Consider the following 21,648-nt stretch of genomic DNA (forward strand, 5'->3'; position numbering starts at 1 on the left):
AATATAAATACATATATTTATGATAAAATTAACAAATTCAGATATAGAGACAAATAAAATTATGTCAAACAATAAATAAATAAATCAAATTTCTTTTACTTTTAGAATAATTTTAGATGTCTCAAAACACTAAATCAAATAGCATAATAAAAATATTCACACACAAGCATTATGTTTCAGTAATGTTAAATAACTATGAATTCGTGCTAGAGAAAGTTAAGGCTAGACTAAGCAGGTGGAAAGACAGGTGCTTGACAATGGCAGGGAGAATTTGTTTGATTAAATCTGTTCTTTCTTCGATTATGTTATTCTTCATGTCATTATTGAAATTGTCTTCTGGGGCGGCAAAAAAGTTGGTCAGAATCTAAAGAAATTTTCTTTGGGGATGGGGTGCAGAAGGAAAGAAGATTGCATGGGCTTCTTGGAATTTGGTTTGTAAGCCTCACGAGTTTGGGGGTTTAGGAATTATTGACCTAAAGTTGTTTAACTTGGCTTTGCTAGGAAAGTGGATTTGGAGGTTGGGTTCGGATAAGGGTGGTCTTTGGAAGGAGGTTCTCGTTTCTAAATACGGCGGGTGGAGAAGTCTGGGAGAGGATGGAAAAAGCAAGAGGAGCTCTCTTTGGTGGAATGATCTGAAAGAGGTGTGGGCTTCGGAGGGTTGGGGGAGAAGTTTTGAGGAGGGGTTCAAGTGGAAAGTCGAAGATGGAAAGGATGTTTCTTTTTGGAAGGATAGTTGGTTGGGAGGTGTTGCGCTGTTGAATGCATTTTCGAGGTTGTTCTCTATCTGTATGACCAAGGATGCAAAGGTGGCAAAGCTTGGGTATTGGGATAATGGCATTTGGGTTTGGCAGCTAGCTTGGAGAAGACACTTTTTTGACTAGGAGAAGCCTTCGGTGGACCAGATGAGTCAGTTTCTGCTCGAGGCTAGGTTAGTCAAGGGAGAGGCTGATAGATGGATTTGGAAGGACGGGGGCTTTCAAACTTACTCAATTAATTCTGCTTACAATCTCGTTAGGAAGGATAAAGAGGAGGATTCTTCTTCGGTTTGTTGTAAGTTGTGGAGGTGCAAAGCAGTACCCTTTACCGTTCTTACAGCTTGGAGGGTGTTGGAAAACAAGCTTGCTACTAGGGGTAATTTGAAAAGAAGAGGGATGTCGGTAGAAAGTTCGATGCGTTGTCTGTGCGGGAATGAGGAAGAGTCTTACAAACATTTGTTCTTCGATTGCAGTTTCGCTCGACGAGTGTGGAGTTTATGCTTTAAATGACTTGGAGTATCATTTGTATCTCATATAGACCCGAAGTCAAACTTTGATCAATTCGGGATGACCATGTCTTCAGATTTGGTTAATTTACTATGGAGCACAATTTGGGTTGGGGTGGTGAGTGAAATTTAGAACCACGGGAATTTTATCATATTCAAAAGGGGAGTGACTGATGTGTCTGAAGTTTTCGCTTTGATGCAAGTAAAGGTTTGGTCTTGGGTTTCTGCAAAAATTCGCTTAGCTTCGTTTTCTTATTCTGATTGGTGTCTGGAACCTGTGGAAAGTTTGAGGTCGGTCTCTTGAAGATGTTTTCTAGGTATAGAAAGGGATGGGAGTTCTAGTTATTAGTTGGCATTAGGATGAAGCTAGCTTTTGAGTATTTTGGATGAAGTTGGCGTTTGAGTACCATGTATAAGGGTTGAACCACCCACTTATAAAGTGGTTCCTATTAATTTATTTTTTTATTGTTGATCAAATTAAAAAAAAAATGAAATCGTGGTAGAGTGAGTTTAATTAATTTCAGAAACTCCATCATATAATTTTTCTAATTTTTTGTTAATACATAAAATAATTTTAAGTTATAAGAGTTTCGTATTAAAGTGGCCTCTCGATGTTATATATATTTGTCTCCACTTACTTTTAATTTAGGTACTACTTTTACGTGTTCTGTTGCTAAACATTTTTGTATTATAAATTAAAATTATATTTTTACCCAATAAGTTTTTAGAGATAAAATTTATTTGCTAATTTTTAGGATGATTACGCTAAACGATTTCTTGCGTTTAGGAAACAATTAATATTTTATCGTCCCACTGTTCCAATTCAATTAATATTTTATCGTCCCACTATTCCAATTCAAATTTATGGATCCATTAATGACTCCAAGGATCACTCTACTAGTTAATAAAAAAATAAAATTGAATTAATAATTTAAATTTAACATATATTTTTCGTGTATAAATATTAAAAAAAAATATTTGTTAATTTATTTTATAAATTTGATTTTTATACTACCAGAAGTATTAAACTAAATTATCAGAATACAAATTACTATTTTTTTAGATTTAATTAACTTCTTTTGTTAATCTAACTTTTTTTAATGAAGTTTAAAATATCTTTTATTCTTTAGGAATACTAAAGTATGAAGAATGAGTCACTGGAAAGCAAAATTAGGTACGTGAAATCGATCAAATCTGATCCACATCGGACCGCGTAAAGGGAAAACTAATAAAGATAAGTGTTGGAATTCACAACTTCGAAAGTTTAGAAAAACTGAATAGAGAAAATCTATTTTCAATTAAAAATATTTTTTATTATTTATAATCTTTTACATAGTGACTAAAAAAACAAACCCTATCTCTCCAATAAGACCTATTATTTATGGTAAGTCTTCCAAACCTCCTAGTGAATCGCGTAAACAACATCGTGTTTCGTAATAGTAAAAACAGCTCAAATTGTAACAGTAAAAATGGATAGTTATATTCTAGAAGTCTTCGTTAGGATCAAGATTGAGGGGTTCTTCTAGAGGTTGATTCTTACCTAATGACTTGGTCATTCAAGAACACATGATCGTTCATATGATGTTTAATAACCAATCATTATAATCTCGAATGGTACAGGTTGTGAATCTTGCTATAATCTCATTACTAGTGGGTTGTTATTCCTCAAATATCAACAAATATAATTAAGATTGAACGAGATTTTCTTGGGACTCATTCATGATAAATATTGGGTCTTCCTGAAAATGATTCACACTAATCACTGTGTTTTTTAATGGTCGATTTACTTAATTTAACAATCATCCATTTACAATGGAGGCATAACCCGTAGAACGAAATCATAGTTTTCCATATAAGTTGTCTAAGGATTATCTCAATCATGTCATATCACTCTATCTCAATCATATCATATTACTCGGTCTAGTCGTCCAAGACAAGAGATAATACAATTTCAAATAAATTCCAGGAGTAAGATGTTAAGTTCTTCAATAAATCTCTTAGAACAAAATTTATAAATTTTTTCCAAATCCTTTTGATTAATCATTGATCCATATTAATAGAAACTTTAATTTGATAAGCAATTAACCATAATGAATCAATTTAGAGTCAATTAACAGTACTAGATTTACCCAATTTGATTTTTGAAAAAAATAACCCTAATATGTAAATGATTTAAATTAATTGTTTCAAAAGTTCACCTGTAAGTAAATCTTCAATTAACACACATTATATCCATAATAATTATTTAAAACTCATTCTATTTTGGGAAACAATGTTCTGATGCGTTTATTCATCTATAATCAATTCAGTGATTATAGTAATTACTATTTAACTGATTATAGTAAGTAAACCTTCAATTACCACACATTATATTTAGAATCATTAATTCATTCTCGCTTTGGAAAACAATGTTCTTACATATTTAGATTTAATTTACAGAAATCCTTATTAAACCTTTTATTTTGATTCAAAATTAATCAATTTAAAGTTAGATGCGTTTAAAGAAATAAAAAATGAGTTTGAAAAGTCTTATATGATTGAATCATAATTTTTATTAATTTTTTTTTATCAACAATAAACAATGAATAAATGTGAATCACCTGAGGGGTGATCAAACTCTTATACATAAACAGAACCTTTAACCTTTCTTAGTAGACAAACATCCAAATAAACCTAACATAATACACCTATCTGAATCTAGAGAAAATCACTTAAAGTTTGCTCAAGCCTACACCTAAAAAAGAGTACATCATAAAATCATCTCCATACAAACCAAATAGTCAAGACACCAATCAGACAAAGAAAAAAAATGCAGAATGTGACTTAAATGTCATACACGTCTACACCTTTAATTGAACCAAAGCAAAAACTTACACTATCCACTAAACTCCCTTTAAAAACATAATTTTTATTAATAGATTATTTTATTAGACGGACTCATAATTAATATTTATTCCTTTTAACAATTATTTGTACAACTGGAAGATGTAGTAGGAAGTCCGAGTGTTTAACAGGACGTTAGATAATCTAGAGTCTAACATATTATTAGACGACTCACTAAATCTAAAAAATATTATAATATTTTTTTTTTGGCGTCCAATGTATAGAATAATATTACGGACGCATGTCATGCTACCAGTGACCCTTTAACCCATAATAATGATTTCTGTTTTAGGAATTTAATGTATGAACGAATATTATCGATATATGCAGATCTGTTAGTAATTACAGATAAATTGTACTGACGAATAAGACCCTTAAATCCATAACAGTGATTTTTGTTTTTGACTCTCAATAACAGATAAACATAAATATTATAAAATTGATAATTATTATTATCCGTATAACATTTTCCATCAATAATGATATTTTACTGATACATACGTATCTATCGATAATTATATACGTATATGTTTGTCTCACAATTTTTTGTTTATCAAACAACAACAACAACCCGAAGATGAAATTGCACATAATCCTCCATAAACTTAGAAACCCTTACCTAAACAACCAAAACTGTAATTAGAAGATAAACCAACTAAGTTACCAATTCTCTCGTTTGATAACGTATGAAACTCTAAAAAACACAAAGCAAAGTCATAAAAGTTTGGCAGCAATAGATAGTGGTGCATAAGATGAAAGTGATACCTCGTCTTATTATTGTAGCATTTTTTGATAATTTTATACTAAAAGTCATTGTATTCAAAAAAATTATACTAAAAGTTTATTATATAATATCTACAAGTCATTTGACCCTAATAATTGAGGTTAATGATAGATATAAATATTTTTTTTATTAACTAACCTATACATCTCATTAAGACTAAACTAATAAGTTGATATAGTGATGTTAATAATATGATGGAACTTGAGGTGAACCATTAGGGTTAGAAAAAGGACATGTCACTCTTGTTAATTACTTACTTTAAAAAACTTTCACACTTTTTATTTGCATAATAAATCTTAACAACAGTTACATTCACTTCACACCTTTAAAATAAAATTATTATTTTATTATAATATAATATTTTATTTAAAAAATTGTAAAATAATTATTTTTTTAATAGAGTGTTAAAATAAAAATTAATCTTTTTATTTAAGGAGTGAGTCATGACTAATTATTAATTTTTAGAATAATGTGTGTTTGACATTTTTTTCCTCTTCCGTTCCTTTATAACCTCTTTTAATAATAAAATATTATATTAAATTAATAAAAATAAAATAAATAAAATTATAAAATAAAATAATAATATTATTAATTGTGAAATCAGAATATCAGTGTCATTGTCATAATTTTTATTCACTAAGTACTAAAACAATTCTCAATTGTGAGTTTAATTTACTGCATTTGACTATGTCAAATATGTGATTTTCTAATGACCTAATTGTTTTTTATGTACAAAATATAAATAATTTATTTCACTATTAGTGTACGTATCTTACCTTCATAATTTTAAGAAAAAAACTTTATCCAAACTGGAAGCATAGCTATGAAAACTTTTATAAAAAGAAAAGAAAGCATAGTTTCACCAAAAATTAATTCAGAGGCTATGAAGATAAAACAGACCAAAACCATTTCATACATATACAAGGAATCATCATCACGAGAGAACCAACAAAAAATACTATAAAAAAAACCATAAATAGTAATTGATTTACTAAATGATCAAAATCAATCACTGTTTTAATTAGTGACAAGTTTAGTGATTAACTAAAATTGGTTGTTAATATCTTAGTCATTAATGCATGACTAATTTAGTGACTGAAAACTGTGATTGATTTAATTATATAAATTGTGATTGAAATTTGTGACCAAAATTGTAATTGATTCTAAAATATTTTTTTCATCACCATTTTGAATATTTTTTAAACAAATATAAATTTGATAATTGTTTTGTACAATACAATTTCATCATAATAACACCTAATTTTACATAAATATATTTTTAAATACTAACATCAAAAAATATTGATACTGTTAAAGATTAAGCAATACAAGCATACAAAAAGGTTTGTAGTGTTGTTATATAACTAAGATTCAATGCAAATAATACAATTTTAAAAACATAAAATCTAAGTACGGTAAGGAGAATTAAGGAGAATAAAGTTTCAATTCATAAAGGAGGTTGAAAGTTAATTTTTTCCATCAACAAATGCAACATTTTTGTTATTTTGCTGAATTTTTGTCTCATTATTCAACATTCTATCACGGTCACCCCTTTAAGTTTCAGCAGCAAATAACTCTTTTTTCCTGGTTGAATCTCCTTTTATGACTTGTATAGACGAAGATGTAGAATCGTGATAGGATTTTCCAGTTTCTTTGGTTGACTCAGATCCAAACCCATAAACCTTACCTTTGTTAATTCTAGCAACTTTACACCAAAGAGTAATTCATCAGGTGGAGACACTCTTACATCAGATATTGATTGGGATGCTTGCTTTTCCCATGCACAAGTATATTTTGCCTATGAACATCAGAGTCCTGTTAACCAAACAAAACAATTATGTTGCATTAATAGAACGGATTTTTTAAATAAGTAAATTTTGAAGATGTAATGACTTGATAAATCTTTAATTGATACAAGAGAACAACAAAAAAAAACTTTGGAATTTTCTGCCAAAACCTTGTTTGTTTTATTGTTTTGGCAGAGATTAATGGATGCTAGCTAAGAAGTTCCTCATTTTTGCATAAATTGTATATGCTCGGACTCTGTCAAGACTGATATAAACCATAACCAAGACTTGTTAAGCATTGATGAAGGTGTCGAAAATCCTGTTAGGCTAGCATTGTTGTCTGATCATGGTCCTCCTGACCTCTTTTTATCAATGGATCAAGAGATTTCCTTTTGATCTATATATAATATTTTTCACATTGTCATCATCTCAAATATAATTTGTATGTCTGTAATGCATTATGATAGTTTAAGATAAAGTTTACAATCAGTTATATACTATGAATTAGTCTTATTAGTCGAATATTATTTGAAAATAATTAATAACCTCTTATTTTGTAATATTATAGGTTTTTCTTATAATATGTTTAACTTGATACCCATATAATTTTTTTAGGCTCAAATATACTGTCTTTTTATTAGATTTAATTTTGTCTCTTTTTAATTTTAATTTAATATTTCATTTTTTAAAAGTTAATTAATCAAAATACTTTCTATAGTGGGGTAAAACTTTTCCTTTTTGTTGAGCATAAGAATGATGTATAACTGCTACAAAGGTTTCTCCATATAAAGTGGAATTTTTGTTTAGCATGGTTTTGGTGAATTCTACATACCCTTTTTCTGAAATATAGCCTAGTTTGTTCTTTCACATGTGGTTGTGGAAACAGTATAACATGATTCAGATTTCTGAAGCTTTTTGTGAACCGTTGAAAGGAATAATGGAAACCCGATCTTGGAAGGGACTTATAATAGAAGTATACTTATTTCGAATAATGCAATTTAAATTCTCAATTTTATAATTTTGGATTTTACTCTCCAAAACACATAATCCTCCGCAATGTACACCATTGACACCGATATTTGGAGAAGGGAGTAGCCCCTCAAACAGAAAGAGAAGGTATATTCATTTTTTTTCCCTTTTTTTAGAATTAATATATTTACAACCTTTATAAGATGTCCAACATGAATTTTTTTTTATTGTATTCATATTTAATATTTTTTTTATTGATTAAGATATTATTATTACATTATAAATGGATTGTTAACTAGTTATATATTTTAAAGAAATTGAAAACAAAATCATTTTTTAGTATATTTTTTTCTTTCAAATTATGGAAATGCTAAAAGAAAGTCATGAGTGTAGAAAAAAATAAAATCTTGTGTGGATGAACTCTTCCATAAGTGATGACTCCTTTTGATTTAGAATTAACGTGTTTTTTTATTTATAAAACTATGTAATATATCATTATAAAGCTTTAACATTTTTACTAAGTTCACACATTAAAGTTTCATCAATCATGTAATCGTATGAAAATTCTATAAAAAGAAGAAAAAAAATATAAAGAGGAAGAAAGAGTTAAATCGAAACTCGTGTAAAGAATAAATAGGATCCAAAGAGCTTATAAAACCTATATTAATCTAAACTAACAAGACTTGTTGGAAAAATCTTCAATACATTTATTATTACTACTTAAAAAAACAACGATTCTAGAACCGTTGTTATAAAACCACATTAACAACACATGTAAAAACTATCATTCTATCAAATAAATGAAAAATTAAAAAAAAAAACACTTATCATGACGATTTCACACTGGAATCATTGTTATAAGTGCTTCTGATGGGTTTTTAAAGACGATTTCCACTTAAACCGTCGTTATAAATAAATAATTTTTAAAAAAAAGTTTTATTATTATATACTTACTCTAATCCTGCATACAATATCAGATTTCCAGAACTATAATGCATGTAATATCATAATTTAAATATGAAATTCTGCATACAATCTACAAAAAAGTTCTATAAATATACGAAAAAGTTCTATGTCATTCTAATAATTCATATATCCTAAAGTGTTATACATTGTTACCTTAAGGTACATGTTCTTTGCATTTTCACTTTCCCTCCGACTCAACATATTATTACAGAATAAACACTGAAATAATAAGATTAAAATGTTGGAACACATAACATTATGTAATGTAATGTATGAGTAATAAATTTGTGAATGTAATATAATCATAATAGTTTGATAAATCTCTAATTTATACTAGAAAACATCATGCAACATTTTAGAATTTTCTGACAAGTGAAATTATGAGAACTAAAACCGTAAAATACCTTAAAAAGACCTAAATAATACTTAAAAATAAAAAAATAATAGTAAATAGTTGATTTTGGAATTTTGGTCGACCCCAATCCCCTACGGAAATTGGCCACGTGATTTTTTACCTCGTTTCGAGCAACTTTCATTTGTTACGCCCACGTGATTTGTTACCTCGTTTCAAGCAACTTTCATTTTTTACGCGTCTCCATCTGACTTCTCTGTCAAAAGTTATGACCGTTTGAAGTTTCATCATGCAAATTTTTGCTAATTCAAAATCTATCACTCTTCTCTTCAATGATAGGACTCCTCCATCAAATATTCACTAAATGAAGTTCCCACAAATCCTAAAGTACTAGATACATGCAAATATTTATTATAAAGTTAATTTTTTTTTCAAGATAGTAACTTTTCTATAGTGATTTAGGGTTTAGGTGTTGTTGGCATGCGAAGGTGTAGCCGGCGTGAAGGGTTGGCGGCAGAGGCAGCTCGCGCGCGAAGGAGAGATGCGACAACCACCAGTGACGTTGGACGCCGCAAAGGGGAGGAGAGAAGAAGATGCTGACAACGCAAGGGTTAGGGAGCTTGGATGGTTAGTGCGGGGGGTGTGGGGTGGAAGCTTAAAGGGTTTATAGGGAGAGAGGAGAGCTAAAGGCACGGTGACAACGGCAATGGATTCGCAAGCACCACTCAATGAAGAAGAAGAGTGCGCGCGAGAGAGAAAAAGAGTGAGTTTGAGCGTGGGCTGGGGGGTTTTGATATAAGGTTCAGTTTTATAATGACGGTTCAATAGAGTAACCGTCATTATTTGTGCCCAGATTCATTTTTAATGACAGTTATAGCGATAACTGTTGTTATATCTCATCGAAAATTCAAAAAAATTACAGAAATGTCACCACGCTTTTTGCTACGACGTTTTTTTTAATGTTGTTATTCTTAGTCGTTTTTTAGCCTTTTTGTACTAGTATATCCTTTTTAAGGATATAAAACACTTTAAAATCAAGAACTTTGTAGGTGTTAAAAAGTCTTCTGTTAGTGAGCTTTCAGTTTCCAAGGAGAGCATGAAAAACCAAAGAAAAGTCACATTCAGACACATTTATAGTTTTTCATTTTAAAGGTCTCTATTGCAATGATAACAACCATAAACTCAATGTAAATAGAGAACTTGATGCCTAAATAGAGAGTAAAACCTCCAACAAACTTTCATTTATTACCTCTAAAGATACCACCACTTATAGCATTACTGAGGTAACCTCTAGTAGCACCGTCAATATTAACCTCTAATCAACTAACACCAAGAATAGACCAATCTACTTGTTTTACTCTAGTACCTTTTGAAATTTTTAGTTTGAACATTGAAAAACTTCAAAATGAAAATATGAGTTATATCATTATGCATATAGATTTAAAAGAATATTTTATCAACTATCTGAATATTTCATTGAAAAAAAATGAATCATCAACTAAAAAAGGATAGGTTTTTAAATTTCATATGATTTCTAAATTTCCAAAATTATCCAAATAATAAAGATAAAAAGTTTGTTAACTCCTTAACAAGTGTACTAAATCTTACAGTAGTAAAATTGGAAACTCCAAATATTGTTTTCCAAAAAATTTATGTATGCCTAAGTAAATATGAATTCTTACTATTTTGAACTAATAATTTAAAGGCATCGATTAATATGAATTTAGACAGTGAAAAAAAATTCTAATTTTAAAGTATTCAATGCTATTAAATTTAAAATTATATTACTTAATCAGGATAAAAATTTAGTGGGGTTGAATTTCATGAACTCAACTCAATGCATGTTTTCTTATCAATATATCTTTAACATAACTCCAACATTCACACAATAAGTTCATTATTCCTAATTCCTTAAAGATGAGTTATAAACCTTATTGCAAAAAATATTAATCCTTTAGTTCTTTTTACACAAGATTTGCATGAAGAATAAATGTTTAGAATGACTAAGAGATATAAAATTATTTTCCAATGTTTAGAAACAACACAAGGCATAATCAAACCTTGCAACGTAAAACATTTAGAAAGAACACAAGAGTCATATGACATATTTATATTGAAAAGAAAAACTAATATAGAAGAAATTAATTACATCCAACCCCAATGAAAATGGGAGTTGGCTACTCCTAAACATTTGGAGTACAAAAAATGACAAAGAGAATGACAAGTTTGAAGTGGGAAGTCCTTATGCAAATTTTCCTCGCACAACAACTCTTCCAAGCACACTTGTTCATTCTCCCTCCAAAAGTTTTTTCCACATGTTCAATTTTCACTTTTTAAACCAATTACAAAAAGTGAACTCACAGTGAGAAACAACTTTTTAAACAATATGAAACCTTTGTATCTTATCCAATGAATGCTTTGTTGGCCTAACGAGTCATGGTCGTTGGGAGAGAAGGTTTATAAACGAGTTCATCTTCTCTTGCTTCAACCTTTCTATCTCCAAAAAAATTGTTTAAACCATAAATTTCAGCATCAAATGAACAAGTTCATGACATAAATATAAATTAAGAGGTTTAATTCGTATGATAAAACAACTTATTATCATAATTATGAAAACCTATTGTCACAAAGGATATGACTAGCTCTTTCAAATAGAATTGACAGACAAAATTTAATGAGACCCAAAGATTCTTAGCAAAAACACCCTCAAAGCAAAGATTAATCAAACTTTGTTCATGAAGATTGTAAAAACTGCAACTAGATACATAAGCTAATGCCTTTTATATAATTTTTTTTTATCAAGTAATAAGTAATTATGTAACAACTTTCACAAAACTAAAGATTTAGGGTTTAATTAGTAGAATGATATATTATATCAAATAATAATTCCACAAGAATAAGAAACATAATTGGTATGAATAATGGAATGATTAGTGCACTACAAAGAAGTTGTGCCAAAGACACACAACTTCAGCTCATAATGTGGTTCATGTGAAAATTGTGTCACAATGACACAATTTTAGCACAAAGGTAATAGATCTGAAGTCATTAGGACAAGGGACGACTTTGAATGAATTTTTAATTAAGGTTTAATTAAATTTGTGCTATGGTGATACAACCTCAATGTAGAATCAATATGCTAAAGTCATGCCACCATGCACAACTTTAGTTGTATGAAATATGCATTGAAGTCGCGCATGCAAAGGACAACTTTAGTCTTGCAGATTTTTTTCTAAAAAAAATATAATAATTAATTGAATTATTAAAAATATAAAAAAATGACAAGTTTTATAAAGTTTTGTATGAAAGAACTTCAAATGGTCATAAATTATAGAGATTTAGGATTAAGATGTATTAAAAATAAAAGTTGTTGGAAATGAGGTAAATAATACAATGACCAATGCCTAAAAGAATTTGGAGATACCAAATTTTCAAAAAAATCAACCATCTATTAAGAATTTTATTCTTTTAGTATTTTGGACGCATTTTTGTATATTTTAGACTTTTAATTATGTTTGGTTTAGGCTTTTAACACCATTTTTTAATTAAAAAAAAATAATAAATCTTTCACAATTTTATAAAAAATTTCAATTTAATAATTTAATTAATTATTGCATTTTTATAAAAACAAAACAAACTTTTGTTTTTCAAAAAAATTATGCAAAGTTAAAGTTTTGCACTAAAGATCCAATCAAAGTCGTCCTTGACCCGATCACCTTTATATCTATTAATTTTGCACTAAAGACGTGTCACCATGACACGATTGTTTAAGCTCAAGTTGCATGTCCCTATCATGACTTCATATTGGAGTCGTTCCAGCAAGACACAACTTCCCAAGTCATAATAAAAAAAAGTTTAAGTAATATACATCCCAAATTACATTACGTCCAAAAATCTACTATGTCATTTTTTATCAATAAAAAATAAATAAATTAATTATAAGGGAACACTTCAGGAGTGCCCCAACCCTTATACAACTGCCACCAACATTTCCATCTCTCCATCTAACTAACAACCTCATAATCAGTACAATAAAAACAAAACCACACTGCTTCCTACAAAAAAAAAAAAACTTATCCAAAGACAAAGAGCTCCATAATTATGCAGTAAGAAGCACAAAAAAAAGAGGACTAGAAAATTTTCTCCCTTCTAATTGGTATCTGTTTGCTTGGTTCTTAATGACCCTTGTAACAACAACACTAATGCCCCTGATACTGCCAAAAACAGCTTTCCTAGAACCCCATTCTGCCTCCAAAATCATATACATTTGCATTGTTGGGTATGAAGCCAGGACCAATTAGGTTGGGCTGACTAGGCACCATGTTTAGTGGTGGGCTTAATAATTGTGTCCCTTCTATAATCTCTATTTAAAGAGATCATTGTTCTTGTAATTGGTGTGCAACAGGACATAATGAAAACCTAATAGTTGCCCATGTGGATGTAGGTTGCAGTTGGCAACCGAACCACGTTAAATCTTGTGTCGTTTATTTTTCTGCAGTTGATTCTTGATTGTGTGTGTTGCTTCCACGTGTGTTTTTTCCCATCGAGTGGTATCAAGAGCTTTGGTTCGTTTACACACTAGAGATCCGATCAGCAGAAATTAATCAACGAGACATGAAAATTGCAGCTGCAGCGGCGTCCCAATGCTAGTGTTTCACAAGGGTTGCAGTAGCGTCCCAAAGTTAGGGTTTCGCAGAGGCGGCAACAACGTCACAAAGCTAGGGTTTCGCAGGGGCTGTAGCGGCATCACAAAGTTAGGGTTTCACAGTGGCCTAGGATTCACGACAACCAAGACCTGCGACTCGCAGTAGGCGGTGCGACGTGCAGTGGTGTGGGTCGCAACAAGAGTGGTGGCGGCTCACGACGTTGTGCAGGTGGCTTGCTCGGAGTAGGATCGTGTCCAGGCAGTGTGGTGGAGTGCGCTAGTAAGGCGACAGATCGTGTTTCACGGCGAAAAGGTGCAGGTGCTTGCGGTGAGCGAGACGACACGAAGGTGCAGTGCGATGACAGTGATGGAAGACGCAAGGTGGCGCGTGCATTTTTCTACTGATGCAGTAGTGTCGGTGCGGTGCTAGGCGCAAGGTGTGATTGTTTTTTGCTGCGGCACGGAGTTATGACAGTTCAGTTACTGAGCACATCAATATTCGATCTTAGCCTGACTTACGTCAGTGGGCATTAAGTTCGATGATGAAGTTCAAGCTTTACTACTGCTATTGTCTTTGTTTGACAGTTGGTCCGGAACGGTTACCGCAATTACCAGTTCAACGGGATCCAATGGATTCACTTTTGAGAAGATTCGTGATCTCATTCTTGGTGAGGATGTCTGAAGAAAGAGTTATGGGGAGTTATCTAGTGAATCGCTATATGTCATCGGAGGTAAGAATAATATCAGAGATAGTGGGAGCAAGAACAAAAGAAGGAGTCAGTCAAAGACTCGGGATTGCTCAAGTGTAACATGTTGGAACTGTGCAAGGAGGTGGGGCATTTCAGGAATCAATGACAAATGATAAACAAGTCAACATTGTAGAAGATTCCCCGGACGAGGACCTTTTAGTCTGTTGCGCGGATAGCAGTATGGATTCCTGGGTCATGGATTCTAAAGCATTGCAGAATCTAGTTATTGTAGACTTTGGAAAGGTAAGACTAGCAGAAAACAAAACTCTTGATGTTACGGGCATGTGTGACATAGTGTTGAAGACACCAGTTGGTTTCTGGGCTTTGAAGGATGTCAGAGTTGTTCCAAGCGTGATGAAAAGTTTGATTTCTGTTAGGCAGTTGGACGAACAGGGACATAAGTGAAGTTCGAAAATCAGTAGTGGAAGGTCGTTAAGGGAAATCTTGTCATGGCCTGCGGAAGAAAGAGAGATTCGTTGTATATAGTCAGATTAACATGTCTAAGGGAGTGACCATCCCAGTTCAGAAGATAAACAAAGTCCGGTTCACAGAATCTCGTGGGCAGAAGAGGGTTGTCTTTACAAGAGAGAAACCCAGAGCCACGGGTCAGATTCAGGATGAACGAGCATGGAAAGGTTCAGGTAGACCAGTCAGAGGTACTTATGATAGTGGGAGCACGGGTCGTGCTTCAGTTGAGGTTCCTAGACGACAGTGGGTTAGGAAAACCAGTATTCCAGTGGTTGAAAATTCTCCAGAAAATTTCTTGTTGAATATGGAGAGTGTTTATTCTCAGGTTGTTCCAGGATCCGATAGTTCCTATAAGTGGGAGTCGATATGAATAGAGAACGGGTCAGTGACTGACGTGTTGAAACTCAGGGGAGTTTTCACGAAGTCTTCAAAATGATTAAGGATGTTGGTGGCAACTAGAGGTGGAACATTGAGTTCCGTCGACAGATTACAGAAGTACATGTACACAGTTGAAGCGCAGGTGAACATTGTTCCGTGACTTCAAGTGGGAGATTGTTGGGTATGAAGTCAAGACCAATTGGGTTGGGCTGACAAGACACCATGTACACAGTTGAAGCATAGATAAACATTGTTCCGTGGCTTCAAGTGGGAGATTGTTGGGTATGAATCCAGGATCAATTGGGTTGGGCTGACTAGACACCATGTTTAGTGGGTGGGCTTAATCATTGTGTCCCTTTTATAATCTCTATTTAAAGAGATCATTGTACTTGTAATTGGTGTGCATCAGGACATAATGAAAACCTAATAGTTGCCCGTGTGGATGTAAGTTGTAGTTGGCGACCGAACCACATTAAATCTTATGTCGTTTATTTTTCCGCAGTTGATTCTTGATTGTGTGTGTTGCTTCCACGTGCGTTTTTTCCCATCGTGCATGACCTTGTGGAATCAACCAATGTCATTAGTTCCACTTTATGAATTATATTAGTTTTTTATTGATATGAATAAATTCAATTTTCAAGCATAAATAATTTATTCTATTTTCAATAACAAACCAATATATTAGTAATTAGAAATTAAACGAAATTATAATTTTTATTTTATTGTATCATTTCTCATTGTTCTTGGGTTTTAACACTTTAACAAAATATTCATATATGTAACTATCAGTATATCATTATACATTTTAAAGATCTTGTGATAAGTGATATATATATATATATATATATATATATATATATATATATATATATATAAAATGAATGGGTGAAGCATTTGCCCTATAAAAGAGTCTTGGAGTTGATAATCTGCTTCATATACCACACTCTCTGCAAGCAAATAAACAAAAGCTCTCTACTACATACCAGGGACATCATCAACATGGGAGAGGAAGCAAAAAGGTAAGTAGAAATTAAATGATACTCATAAAGCTTTTGTATTCTTTTAAAAATCATCATCCATTAGGGAGGCTAAAATATTGTGGAACCTAGAATTTGTTATACATATATATGAGTTTGGATCTGTAAAAGCAAATGAAAAGGGTTGCACATATGAATCAGAAAATATAGCTCTTAAGATTCACAAATAAAACTTAAGTAGACACATAATATGCAGAAAAACTTCATTGTTACACAAACCTAAATATTATGAACTTAACAAGGATTCTATGCATTTTTTTTCACAAGAAAGTAGTGTTTATCATAGACATAAGCTACAGATCTATTTACTTGACTTGGATATACAGGTATGCAGTGGTGACAGGAGCTAACAAGGGAATTGGTTTTGGGATATGCAAGAAACTGACTTTGAATGGAGTTGTGGTGGTGCTAACAGCTAGAAATGAGAAAAGGGGTTTGGAAGCAGTGGAAAAATTGAAAGAGTTTGGTCTCTCAGACCTTCTGGTTTTTCATCAACTTGATGTCACTGATCCTCCTAGTGTTGCTGCTTTGGCACAATTCATCAAAACTAGATTTGGAAGACTTGACATCTTGGTACCAATTTATGTGTCACTATTTCAACTTGTTCAGATTAATTGCAGTTTTGGCATCATTGGTTTTCTCAGATTCTCAATGAAGAAAGAACCAGAATATTTTCATGATAGGTTTCATTTTTTTCATCTATTTGGGTGCAGGTGAACAATGCAGGTGTTCCTGGTGGATTAGTAAATGGAGAGAATGTTCTTAGAAAGGTAAGGTTAATTCCTTTTGTCTTTCATGACAACCATAATATTTGTGATTACATTGGTTATATTTGTGTGCTATTTTTCCTAATAAAGATTTCTACGACAATAACTTAATCATAGATATTTTTTTTCTCAGCAAACTTAATCATAGATAAATTACATGACATTTTCTGATTGTTTTTTTGCAAAATATTATAATTATATTTCTTTGTTTTTATTGTTATAATAGTCGCAATTGATAATGTTTTTAAAATACACAAAAAAATTTGTATGAAATTTAAAAAAAGCTATATGTAATTAGAAAAACAAAATATAATTTCATCTAATATAAAACCTATTGGTTCATAAGAAATTAACATGTAAAGGTTGACCCAAATAAAAAGTTTTAATACAAAGTCATTTGTAAGAGTGATTTAGATTTTTCTTTTCTTTTTTTATTAGTGTTTTTACTCCCTAATTTACATGTATTCGATTAAATATAAGTGATTTATTTAGGTCATTCAGTCTTTGTTTGATTTTTGCGTATGAACTTTGTTTTTCTTAATTATTTTGAAAGGCAAGTAGGTGGTTTTCGATTTTTTGAGCCCTATTTTCTAGTATATATATTATAGTTGAAAGTTAGTGACAAATCTTTGAGGAGGTGTTGTCTGTATGCTTTTGTACATTGATTTAATTATCCTTAAAAAGATTTTTTATTTTTTTATTGCTGATAAAAAAAAGATCTAGTTTATTATTTTAGGTAGATGTGAAACTAAAATAGTTGAATTTTGAAAAATTTAAATTAGAAATCTCACCTTAACTATAAATAAAAATATTTTATATTATATAAGTGGGTCCAAATCTACCAATCTTATAAAATTGAGTTCAAATCAAGTTTACTCAATTTCTTATTAATGTGATAAAAAAATTTAAAACCTTGCTCACTAACTCTTCTTCTCAATATGATAAAAAATAATTAAAACCTTGATGTTATAGGTCATATACAATTTATCGTAATCATGAAACATTTTTTTAGAAGCTGAGTTGACAATTGCAATGTTTAATTACAACTTCATCACATGGTGTAGTCCATGATTTGAAACACTACATGTGAATGAAGCATTTGTTTTAGTACTCAATGCATAAGAATTGTATATTTGCCATGTGCATGCATCGAGATTGAGATTGCTACAAGGTACAAAAAGGAGAATAGAAAGATGAAGTACAAGATATCCATTTTTGTATTGTTATGATGAAGTAGAAAGCAAAGAGTGGGTATATTTTAATGGGTGCATGCCTAAAATTGTTGATAAAAATAACTATTAATTAATAGGTATTGGTCAACGGTATTTGGTAGTGCTTCTTTGTGTTATATTTAGAGTGATTAGAAACATATATTTTATTAGTATATATTTTAGTTAATGATTTTAAGAAATATAATAACCAAAATCTTTGCAAAAACATATTTAACCAACTTTTTCTGTAATTTTTTTAAATAAAATCATATAAAAACCCTAATTTTACTTAAACAAAATTTTAAAACATTCTTTTTACATCATGAAAGAGGAGATTAAATCCCTTTAGATGACAATGTAAAAAATCGAGTGGTTATCAATAATTACATTTTTTAAAATTTAGTTTATTATTTTCAATAAAATTTCTTTTTCAATCACTTTTTTTTTTTTTATCACAATTGAATATGAAACTTTTCTTTAAGAATTTGAGTTCTGTTTTTTCGAATAACAGGTTGCTTCTTTCTCGATATATCACTTCAAAATAAAATTTAATTTACTTTTTGAAGGAAAAAAAAATATCTATTTGTGTGCTTAATATTTTTTTTTTCAAATATAAGTTTCTCTAACCTTATTTGAGCTTTCGATTCTTAATTATTCAAAATTTATTTTAACTCTCTTTATAATTTTAAAAAAATAAATCCAATTGATAAAAATATATATAATAAATAAAACTTGATTGGAAAAGACTAAATATACTTAAAAACATATTGATGACATAAGCATAATAGTAAAAACACCGTACAATATTTGTGGAAGACACATTTAACTCAAAAATTATGTTTTAAGTAAATATAGGAAAAAATTATTTGCCGAACAAATTAAAAAGTTATATAAATTTATACTTAGAAGACACATAAATTTCTACATTAAATAAAAGATTACATTTTTGAAATATTTATTTTTATAATAATTATATTAACAATTATATTTAAAATAATTTATTATATCAGTAAATATCAAAACTAGTTCATATATATTTCCCTCTTTTTAACCTATCAAATATTTCTTTAAAAAATAAAATTACAATGAAACCAAATTCAAATTTTAAAACTAACAATATTTTTAGCTTGATGTTCAATTTCAGTAACTCTTCAAAGGAATAGTTGGTTTAAATTATTGATTAAATTCTATATAAGTTTATATATTCTAATGGTGTGTTTTTTTGTTTGTTGTTGTAGAAAAGGGGCGAAATATCAGATTGGAATTTAATAGTTCCACAAAATTATGAGTTAGCTGAAGAATGTGTTGAAATAAACTTTTTTGGTGCAGAGAGAGTAACAGAAGCTCTTCTTCCTCTCCTTCAACGATCCACTTCACCTAGAATTGTCAATGTCTCCTCTAGAAGAGGGATATTGAGGGTAAAATTATTTCATTATTTATAGTTAAATTTTGTTTTATTATAAGTATTATAAATCATACTCCTCATAATAAGTATAAAATATCGTTTATTAGAAAAAATATTTAATAATATTATGTTTACATTGTTTAACATATGTATTAAATGATGTTTATTATGTATATGATTTTATGTGTATGACAGATACATTAGAACCTTCTACTAATTAAAAGTTTTTTTTTTCAATTTTATTCTTGTGTATTATTGACTCAAACCTCACACTTAACACTTATTATTTGGTCGTTATTCATGTTGAGTGTTCTTAATTTGCAAAGGATCCAATTATAAATTTAAACTTATTTTTCTTTTGTTGTTTCAGAATATACCAAATGATTGGGCAAGAGAAGTATTGAGTGACATTGAAAACCTTACAAACAAAAAAATCCATGTGGTGTTGAGGGAGTTTCTGAAAGATTACAAGGTAGGATCATTGGAATCCAAGAACTGGCCACCTGTTCTTTCTGGATACACTATGTCAAAAACAGCCTTAAATTCCTACACAAGAATGTTGGCTAAGAAGTTTCCTCGTTTTCGCATAAACTGTTTGTGCCCTGACTTTGTCAAGACTGATCTAAACCAGAATGTAGGGTTTTTAACCATTGACGAAGGTGCTGAGTGTCCTGCCAGACTAGCTTTGTTACCAGATAATGGTCCTTCTGGTCTCTTTTTCTTAAAGAATGAACTACTTTCCTTTTTCTAAATCGCATTTAAATTTCACATTACTATATTGAATTTTATGTATTTCTAGTATGATCAGACTTTTTGTATCTATTATCTGAAGCAATATTTGTAGACATATTCAAACTATTTGGTTGTTTAATTTGACATGCAATTCAACAACTTCTGAAAAATAAGCATTGAACAAAGTCTACTAAAGAGTACCACATGGTTCAAGATCAAATAAAATCCAGTAAACATGATATAAATCAAATGATATATCTCTTGAGTGAGACAAAAATGCTTGAGCAATATTTTCTTAAGAAAGAGGTTTGTCTCAAACTCTCTCCTTGCTCAAATATTCATTTAAGGGACATGTTCATCACTTTATCAACTTCATGGTCACTTTAACAATTGTACTTCTTATAGATAGTGAATTGGTGCAACATTCTTCTCGCTCAAACACTCAATTATCGCTCGAGAAACATACTCATTCCTGAAGCAATTTATTGATCACTTAAACGAGAAGATCATGCACCAAATACCCATTCTCATGTTTGTATGTTTTCTCAGCAAGATATATAGATCCCATGAAATAAAAGAATACCAACTACTAAATTAACCAAATCCACACTTCGTCATACATTGTATATACCAACACATCAACTTGCAATTGCTTTATACTTTATTCACTATATATATATATACACACACTAGTATAAAATATCAACACGACGACCCATACAAAGACGGTTAAACCAAAACCATGATTAAAAAAAGCGATAGCAAACTTGTAATTATGAAGTCATTTTAACAACGGTTATTGGGAGACTGTCTTTACAAGGCATTAATAATGATGTTCTAGGGAGAACCGTTGTTAATTTTAAGTTGCAGCGAGAATGAAGATCGTTCTAAAGAGAACTGTCGTTAATTTTGTGTTCACTCATTTCAAATCCCGCCACAACCAACACTCTATTTCCCCTTCACACTCATTTTCGGTTCACTCTTTCATTACTACCACATTGTCATCCCACTATTTCTTTCCTTTCCACTTCACTCCTCACCACTGCCACGGTCGCCACTCTTGAAGTTCTTCACCATGCTGGTCGACCTTGTGCCGCTCTCTTCACGCTGTCGCACTTGACTTCACTTCGCCTCGTGACTGCACTAATTATGATTCTGGGGATGTCCGACCTTCGGCAATTTAAATTTAGTTTTCAATGATTAGATTTTTTTACATATTGAACGCCATGATTCTAAGTTCAGAGATCTCCGACC

At 30.7% G+C, this 21,648-nt stretch overlaps 1 protein-coding gene across 1 annotated transcript; it reads left to right on the plus strand.

The window, feature by feature from the left end:
* Positions 1-16,133: 16,133 nt before the first annotated feature.
* On the plus strand, positions 16,134-20,520 carry LOC137818434 ((+)-neomenthol dehydrogenase-like). Its single transcript, XM_068621876.1, has 5 exons — positions 16,134-16,261; positions 16,606-16,852; positions 16,993-17,049; positions 19,496-19,675; positions 20,033-20,520. Exons 1-5 carry the CDS (start codon positions 16,242-16,244, stop codon positions 20,411-20,413), a joined length of 885 nt encoding a protein of 294 aa, XP_068477977.1. The 5' UTR covers positions 16,134-16,241; the 3' UTR covers positions 20,414-20,520.
* Positions 20,521-21,648: the final 1,128 nt, after the last annotated feature.

Source organism: Phaseolus vulgaris, chromosome 10, assembly GCF_000499845.2.
Source record: "Phaseolus vulgaris cultivar G19833 chromosome 10, P. vulgaris v2.0, whole genome shotgun sequence".
Lineage (NCBI taxonomy): Eukaryota > Viridiplantae > Streptophyta > Magnoliopsida > Fabales > Fabaceae > Phaseolus > Phaseolus vulgaris.

Coding starts and splice junctions, on each gene's coding strand:
- LOC137818434 (XM_068621876.1), top strand. CDS start 16,242: ATGGGAGAGGAAGCAAAAAG. Junction 16,262..16,605: donor ATGGGAGAGGAAGCAAAAAG/GTAAGTAGAAAT, acceptor TTGGATATACAG/GTATGCAGTGGTGACAGGAG. Junction 16,853..16,992: donor TTGGAAGACTTGACATCTTG/GTACCAATTTAT, acceptor ATTTGGGTGCAG/GTGAACAATGCAGGTGTTCC.